The sequence below is a fragment of the Nicrophorus vespilloides genome, unplaced genomic scaffold (assembly GCF_001412225.1).
Source record: "Nicrophorus vespilloides isolate i.1.1-1 unplaced genomic scaffold, Nicve_v1.0, whole genome shotgun sequence".
In the NCBI taxonomy this organism is placed as follows: domain Eukaryota; kingdom Metazoa; phylum Arthropoda; class Insecta; order Coleoptera; family Silphidae; genus Nicrophorus; species Nicrophorus vespilloides.
The window spans coordinates 3,496-12,221 of NW_017100012.1; the positions used below are offsets into that span (position 1 = coordinate 3,496).

Sequence of the window (8,726 nt, forward strand, 5' to 3'; positions counted from 1 at the left end):
TGGGAATGGAGTTGCCTATAACATAGACATATAGAAATATCGTTCGATACGTTAGTCAGAATAAACTTGGGTAAATATATTTGAAATTGTAAAACGTTAATTATGAATTGCTTCTTCTTCCAGTAATGAGTCTCCCTCTGGAAACCCCGTCACATTTAACTGGGTCCTGTGAAAAAGTGGTGAGTGAAACCTCTGCAAAACCAGTAAATCTAGGAGGAAAGGAATTGCTTAAGTAACATGATGGTTTTCTTCATCTTCGACAGCGTCATCCATTGCCCAAGGGTTGGACTAAGAGAGTTCCCGTCAGCATCAGCGGATCTCTGCGCTCTGGCAGCAGAAAATAGAAAGAATGGGCAGAACCTTGGCTCGGTGGTCCCCTCTCCATTCCAACCATCGACGATCCTCTCCTCCCGCGCTTCGTCCTTCACAGCCATCTCAGCACATAACCTAAGCGTGTGGCGCGAATCCTCGTGATCGTCCCGGTTAAATAAGCGACAGTCATACCGTTTGCGGTTTGTTAGATTTTCGCGGGCAGTGAGGTGCGAAGGCAGGCAGTCAGTCAGTCAGTCAGTTTGAGATGGCGGCAAGTTGCCAAATGAACGGCGTGAACGGATCGCCAAGGAAGAAGGCAAGGATCAACGCCAACGACAACAACAGAGTCACCGTCGTCCTGGGAGCGCAATGGGGCGACGAGGGCAAGGGCAAAGTCGTCGACATGCTTGCAACCGAAGTCGACGTCGTCTGCAGATGCCAGGTACCAAACACTACATTCATCCAGACCAAAACCTCCTTTTTATTCATCCAAAATTGGATAAATAAACTGCGAAACTAATGCGTTGTTCTCGCGGATCCTGCTCGTGCGAGAGTTACGTAACGCATTATCGCTTCCAACGTAAGAGAGCGAAATAAAAATACAGAGAGCCATTTCATAACGTTCAACATAAGAGATGTTAACTTAGCATTAAGTTCAAGAGTGCTTTGGTAATTGCCAACATCGTATTTCGATAGAATCAAAAGAACCTGCAAAATGAAAATTCGTAAATATTAATGTAAACGAAATAACGTGCCAATTTATTACAGTTCAGAACACGAATACTCGTCATTTTTTTATATTTCTGCAAGTTCATAATATAATATATATATATAAAAGTGACTTCACCTACAATATTTGAAATTGACCCTCACTGAGGTCATTAGAAACGACTAATGATGGCTCATTAAAACAAGCTTGCTCGTAGGCCCGTAAACATTGACGTTCCTACTTGTTACCTCAGAATAACACAACTTTAGAATCGAATATTGCCGTTTACATCAGTACTATAAATATCCAATTCGTTTAAATCGTAATATTTGAAACACTCTTGAACAGTACGTCAACTGCATTTTAGTGTATTAAACATTGAAAAGAAATATCTTAAGTATCCAGGCTTAGTCATGAGAAAAACCTAACAAACGCATTTATTTTGATTATTAAATAAAAACATATAATATTGACTGTTTTAGAAAGTTGAGATCATTGTTTGATAATGTATTAATTCTAATTAGATAAACCGTAGACTGAAGAGTAGATTGGCTGTCTCGCCAAGACTGACGCAAGGAATATGGATTAGCCACTCGATTTGCAATATGTACATAAGGTTCTCGATTAATTGAAATCGATTACAAGCAACGAACAATTAGAGACGCACACAACAGTTCGTACATGTTCTCAACAGAATTACTTGCAAATCACTTTAAAATAAAAACATTATCAGTAATCTGCATTCGTCCTTCCTTCCGACGATTATACTATCACGAACTATTGTCAAATACAGAGTGTACGTCATTATGAGATAGTCCGTTATTTTTATAAATTACTCTGTTACGTAACTTAAAAGTTTCTTTAATTTTAGAAAAAAAATCAAAGTGTGCGTGCCTGGTCAAACAAAAAAAAAATTGGCCGTCGAGATGAAAACAAAACATTTAATGCACGTTTTATATTTATTTACATTTACTTTATAGAATGATCTTAAAGCATTTGCCAACCATCAAGTCTGTTTTTATTTTCGAGTTTTTCTTTTCGTTACGTAAACTCAATAGTTTAAATCTAAACTAAACTTTGACAAGTGCACAAGTACTATTGCTCGTGCAATGAATTGTGAAAGCGCGAAAAGAAGGAATGAATTTTATGCCAGAAAATATACGCTCTTTTTATAGCTTAACGAGCAAAACGAATTATAAGGAAAAAGTGAAAAAAAGCTTAATCATTTTAAAAACTTGTGTATTTTTGAATATATATATGCAACTTTACTAACTTGCGCGAATGTTATCAATCAACATACAATGTTAGTACTAATGATACTAATAACTTGCATTGGCATAGCAACGATTTTAAATAAAGATTTTAAAATAAATATGTTATCAATTGCCTTGCATTTCTTAGATGTTCATTTTTGATTTGATAAAAGAAAACTTATAACCGTTAGATGCGTGTATTCACTGCTTTAACGTGGACTATATATTAATAGGTCATAAGGAATAGCATCAATGATAAAGTTATTTATTGGATTGATTTTGTTCACGATAACAATCCCAACCAACAGTCTGCACAACGCTTACCTATACAACTAAGCTCTAAGTAAATGGCTTCAAGAGTAATTTAGATTTATAAAAATATATGCAGGTTTAACAAGGCGCAGCGAAATAATAGAAGTGTTTCAGAGAGAGATAGAAAAAACGTGACGGTAGTGCGATTGTTGTTTGAAGAGTTGATAATGTTTTGGCGCCTCGAGCACAACTGAAAATATGTTGAGATAATGCATACGTTGTCAGTCGGAGGTGGCTTATTTATAGGTGATGCTCTCGTGTGCGAAGGATCTTGTGACTTTCCGCAACACTTGCCCGCTTATAAACTACACTGAAATTTATTTTCAGTCGCGTGAGAATTCTAACCGTCACGCGTTCTTTTCTTATTTATTTTTGCTTGCAGAAATTTCCCCCCTCGCAAATATTGATAAGCTGAAAAAACTACAAACATATATATATTTGATTGAAATTTGCATGCACAAATATCTTAGATTTGATATCATATTTCGTGTTTTGTTTATTCGATATTTATTTGTTATTCCCACGGAGACATAAATCCTTTATTAAATTTTGCAAATTCTGCAATCAACAGTTGCAAAGTAGAACGGAAATGCAATTGTTTGAATTTGTCGATGTCGCAATCTCGAAGTTTGCTGACCTGCAAGACTTGCATAGAGTTCTGAGTTTTCCATCAGTTTTGCTTATGCTGTGCTTTTTTTTGTTTGCAGGGTGGAAACAATGCTGGGCACACGGTCGTGGTGGAGGGCGCCGAGTACGACTTCCATTTGCTGCCGAGCGGTATCATCAACTCCAAATGCAAATCCGTGATCGGTAAGAAGGGACACCAAACCAAAACAAGCATTAATCATTGTCGCGTGATTCGAACGGCATTACCCAGCAATGAAATGTAATAAGCCTCATTAAGGAGTAATCAGGTCGCGGTGGCATTCGGTGACGCAGCCCCAAATGATTCTATTTACATTTACAGGGGATGACGCAAAGTCAGCAATAAAATTATTTGAGTTAGCTTTATGAGCGTCTACTATTTCATTGGAAACAATAGTAACTGAAGACGCGAGCTTTATACACATGTAAAGTGAACTCTTTGTAGATGAACACATTATATCATTAATTATATAATAATCTTATCAATAATTTAATTAATTTGTATATTTTGCTATGTACAATTTAGATATAAAGAGATATAAAAAGTCTTTTTAAATGCAACAGAAGAGTGTTTGATTAAAACAGGATCTGAAGCTGTTGCGGCGAAGCCAAACAAATCGCTAAAATGAAATTACTTTCACCAATCATTGTAATGTTTAATGTAATTTCGATGCTGATGCATATCGATATGACGCAAAGATAGTAACAAATATATAAATGAATTGCAATAGTTAAATAGTATTCATTTCAATAAATAAATATCAAATCAATTGAACATTAACTCTTTCTGTGAAAACCTTATGTGTTATCTGTCCAACAAAATAAACAAGGTTTTTCATGAAAATTTCAGTATTTACGAATTGTTCAGTTGTAGGAAAAGTTTGCGAAAGCCTGCTTTAACTGATGTGACTTTACGAAAAACTAATGGAAATGTAGTAAATAAATGCTATAATGTTCTCATATTTATATTTGCTTAGAAGTTGTTGGGAGTTTTTGATGCACACTTTCATTATTTATTACGTTCGAATTAATCTTGATTGAGGAATATTCAATATATATTGATGTGTTCATCGTAAAAGAAAAGTAAACACAAATCAACATCAATCCAATATTGCTGTAATACGCGTTCAAAGTTAAAAAATTGAAATAAGAACGTTCGAAAAAGCAGTGTTTTCACATTTCATTGATTTATTCGAAAACTATAATAGATAGAATGAATCCAATATATGCATATGAAAGCTGAATGTTTGGGGAATCCAACAAGTATAGATTCATTCCTGTGCTCTTGTCCATATTGCTGTAATACGTGTTCAAAGTTGAAGAATTGAAATTAGAACGTTCGAAAAAGCAGTGTCTTTACATTTCATTGATTTACTCGAAAACTATAATAGATAGAATGAATCCAATATATGCATATGAAAGCTGAATGTTTGGGGAATCCATCAAGTTTAGATACATTAATGTGCTTTTATCCACATTGCTGTAATACGCGTTCAAAGTTGAAAAATGAAATTAGATTGTCCGAAAAAGCAGTGTTTTCACATTTCATTAATGACGTGAATTCGAACGGTCGAGAAACTTTTTGGCTTCGATTCAATTCACTTTGAGATGTTTAAATAGGTTATATTTGTTAATAATTGAATAATGTATACTTATACACAATAACTTACACTGAAACAAATCAAAATTACAATAATTCACCATTGATTATTCATCACAATTCTCAACAATAAGCTAATTCGGTTTATTGACATCGATGAAATTAACAAAGTCAGCTGAAAATGATTTGGAAAGCTCATTGATACAATTTAATTAATATTAGAACAAATGGAGAAATGCCAAAAATAACTGTGATAATATATAGAATATGATTTAATATTCTTATATAATATAGATTTATCGTTGTGATCTATAAATTAAGCTCTCTGAAATTTATCACTTGCCTTTGTTTTTATTTGTTTACTTTCTTTATTTTATTTTTTTTGTCCGTAAAATTTGGCGGGTCACCAAGTTTCCTTCTTTTTTTTCGCGAAATTTCCTAGAATCTCCTTCGTCTCTTTGTGTATGTGTACTTGCGTATGTGTGTGTATGTCGTTTGTTTGGCAACACGAGCTTACAAATACCGACGTATTTTTAAGCCAAGTCCGTGCCGTCGTCACGTTACATTAGGTCTCTATGTCAATGTTAAATTCCCTAAAATTGAACACAATTTCATTATCTGTGGTCAATACATGTTGTTTTCCAGGCTATTGTAGAGATGCCGAAGACCACAGCTGTTTCTGCTAGTCTGTTCTTGCACGTGACTTGATTATATGCTGTGGATGATCAAATTATTCGGAATATAAATTTTAATGTAAAGAGAATTTGAAAATATCTCTAATACATTTATGATTTTGGCTCACATAAAAATATAAAATAGAAAACTAAAATGCGAAAACCCTGCGAAAAAAAAAGTAAATAATTTACAAGGAATACAAATAAACAAAAATTACAGATTATCTCTTTAAAACCTTTAATAACGTGTTTTTGTATATCAAAATAATTGGCGTTGTATTTGTAATTTAAGCAAAAAAAAGAGACAATCATTCCAATATCTAATAAGAAATTTACTCCATTGAAAATGACAGTATTACATGATAAAAGATCTTGTCTTGTAATTGACTGTTAGCGATTTGAAATTATAATTGATTGATTGTTTTATTGTAGGTAATGGGGTTGTTATTCATTTACCTGGACTCTTCGAAGAGTTGGCGAAGAACGAGCAGAAGGGTCTGACCAACTGGCAGAATCGTTTGATAATCAGCGATCGGGCGCATCTTGTGTTCGATTTCCATCAGCAGGTCGATGGGATGCAGGAGGCACAGAAGGGCCAGGAGCTTGGTACCACCAAGAAGGGAATCGGCCCAACATACTCGTCGAAGGCCATCAGAAATGGCATCAGGATAGGCGAACTCCTCGCAGACTTCGACTGCTTCAAAGAAAAGTAATTATCATTCGATGGTAATTGGAATTGTGTTAATTGTGTTGCTTTGCTTTGCAACAGGTTCATCGTGCTGACGAACATGTACAAAAGGATGTTCCCTACACTCGAGGTGGACATCGACGCCGAACTGGAACGCTATAAGAAGTACGCCGATCAGGTCAGGCCTTACGTTAGGGAAACTGTATCCTACCTCGACAGATGCTTGAAGGATAACATGAAGATTCTGGTCGAGGGCGCCAACGCCGCCATGCTCGACATCGATTTCGGTATGTGAAGAGTGCACTCGGATTGAACTGATTTATTAATATTTTGCTACCTGCAGGTACCTATCCCTACGTGACGTCTTCGAATTGCAGTGTCGGCGGTGTCTGCACGGGCCTTGGTTTGCCACCAAACAGGATAGGCGAAGTCATTGGCGTCGTCAAAGCTTACACGACCAGAGTAGGTGCAGGACCATTCCCAACCGAGCTGAACGACGAGATCGGTAGCTTGCTGCAGGAGAAGGGCCACGAGATCGGTGTGACGACCAAGAGGAAACGCCGCTGCGGTTGGCTCGATCTGTTCCTCCTCAAGTACACCAACATGATCAACGGTTACACCGGTATCTGCATCACGAAGCTGGATATTCTCGACACCCTTCCTGAAATCAAACTGGCCGTCGGTTACATCATCGACGGCAAGAAGATCGACTACTTCCCATCCAATATTAAGGACTTGGCAAAGGTCGAGGTCGACTACGTCACCGTTCCCGGCTGGGAGACGTCAACCGAGAACGTGAGGGAATTCGCCGATCTTCCCGAGAACGCCAAGAAGTACGTGGAGAAGATCGAAGAAGTCCTGGATGTTCCTGGTCAGTACATAGTCCACCCAATTAACACCCTTCAAATTCATCATCATTACATTTTAATAATGCATTCATCCCACAACAGTTTTAACTTTAAATTAATAATATTATATTTTGTTACAGTTAAATGGATCGGCGTAGGCAAAGGGCGAGAATCTATAATAACAATACACTAAGTCTGTTAATATCGTCGAGCCCTATATTAACTAAATAAATATAATTTTTTTCCTTTATTCGTAAATAAGAAATATATTATTAATATGTTAAAACAACAAAGACATCGTTTCTCAAAGTGTCGATAGCTGCAGCAGCGATTGTGATTATTTTGAGTTGAGTTGAGTTTCTATTTTGTTATATATGTAACACGTAACAAGATACACACCGTTTCATTTCTACGTTGAGTATTATATGATTTTTTTTTGTTACATTTAGTTTTTTTAATTGGCGTAAGGAGGGAAACAAGGAGAAAATAAAAAAATATGATAAATATATTAAAAAAAAATTAATTGTTATATATGTTGGAAAACAAAATGGTCGTGAGAGAAAGAGAAATTAGTATACCAAATGCTGTTCAGAGTTCCATTCGTGCCTTTATTATTAATATTATTATAATTACTATTCATAAATACACGCAGTAAACGAGAGGAAAAATAATGCATACAATGGTTTTTAGCACAGGTCCAAACGCATCTTCAGCAGCACAAGTTATTTGTTTTTGTTTGTTGTTGTTTTTTTTTAATGTAATCTATGTGATTCGTGAACTATTTTACTTACATTTACAGTTTTCTTTTTGATTATAGTTTGGAGCGAGGAAAAATTTGATATTTGGAGAAATAATTGATGCTGTGTACTTATAAAAAAAAGATTTGTTTATAATTTAATTATAATTTTCGTGGCATTCAGAGGGGGGGGGGGATTAATTTCACGTGAGGAATGAGTAAAAACGTCGTTCGTAAGCTTTTAATGAAACTTGTTTTTCTTTTTCTTATCTGTAAAAAATAAATAAAAATAAAAAATAAAAAGTACAATAAACAATATACTAAATCCGCTCAAGATTTTATTTATCGGAATGTACCCTGAATATTACGTTTTAAGTATAACAATAATACAGTAATTAAAATGGTTACGAGTGTCGATAAAATGCGATGCGCTTCTATTTAGATTACGTGCGCGGTTTATATTTAAATTCGTGATTAACATTCCAGAAAAACCGATCCAGCATATGAATTATTGCCAGCGGACGATGATAACGTTAAGTCAATATCGGGTCGTTGTTGCACGTTCGCAAAGGATCGAGAAGAAATCATGTGTATTAGTCATGGGAATTCAACGAATATAAATAATACAAAAATATAATTGAATTGAATTGTGTACGAGTTCGATTGGAGATTTACTTTATTTGCTTCATTCTAATGCAGCGTTTTCCAAACTGTGAGGCAAGCCTCTCTGGGGAGGCGTGGACTAGTCTAAGAGGAGGCGCGAATATTAGTAGCAGTGAGCAATTTTCCAAATATCTGCTAAAGTATAATAGATAGAATGTATCCAATATATGCGTATGAAAGCTGAATGTTTCTTTTTCGAACGTTCTCTATTTCAATTTTTCAACTTTGAACGCGTATTACAGCAATATGGATAAGAGCACATAAATGTATCTATACTTGCTGGATT

General features: G+C 35.4%; 1 protein-coding gene across 1 annotated transcript; it reads left to right on the forward strand.

Moving 5' to 3' along the window:
* Window positions 1-442: 442 nt before the first annotated feature.
* Window positions 443-7,291, forward strand: LOC108566625 (adenylosuccinate synthetase). The gene is made up of 6 exons (XM_017926614.1): window positions 443-754; window positions 3,294-3,396; window positions 5,938-6,214; window positions 6,275-6,480; window positions 6,537-7,064; window positions 7,182-7,291. Exons 1-6 carry the CDS (start codon window positions 578-580, stop codon window positions 7,232-7,234), a joined length of 1,344 nt encoding a protein of 447 aa, XP_017782103.1. The 5' UTR covers window positions 443-577; the 3' UTR covers window positions 7,235-7,291.
* The last annotated feature ends 1,435 nt before the right edge of the window (window positions 7,292-8,726 follow it).

What these genes read in the sequence shown, in the direction of transcription:
- LOC108566625 (XM_017926614.1), top strand. Translation starts at nt 578, where the DNA reads ATGGCGGCAAGTTGCCAAATGAACGGCGTGAACGGATCGCCAAGGAAG. An exon ending in ACGTCGTCTGCAGATGCCAG is followed by an intron (nt 755 to 3,293) that starts GTACCAAACACT and finishes TTTTGTTTGCAG; the next exon opens with GGTGGAAACAATGCTGGGCA. An exon ending in CAAATGCAAATCCGTGATCG is followed by an intron (nt 3,397 to 5,937) that starts GTAAGAAGGGAC and finishes GTTTTATTGTAG; the next exon opens with GTAATGGGGTTGTTATTCAT.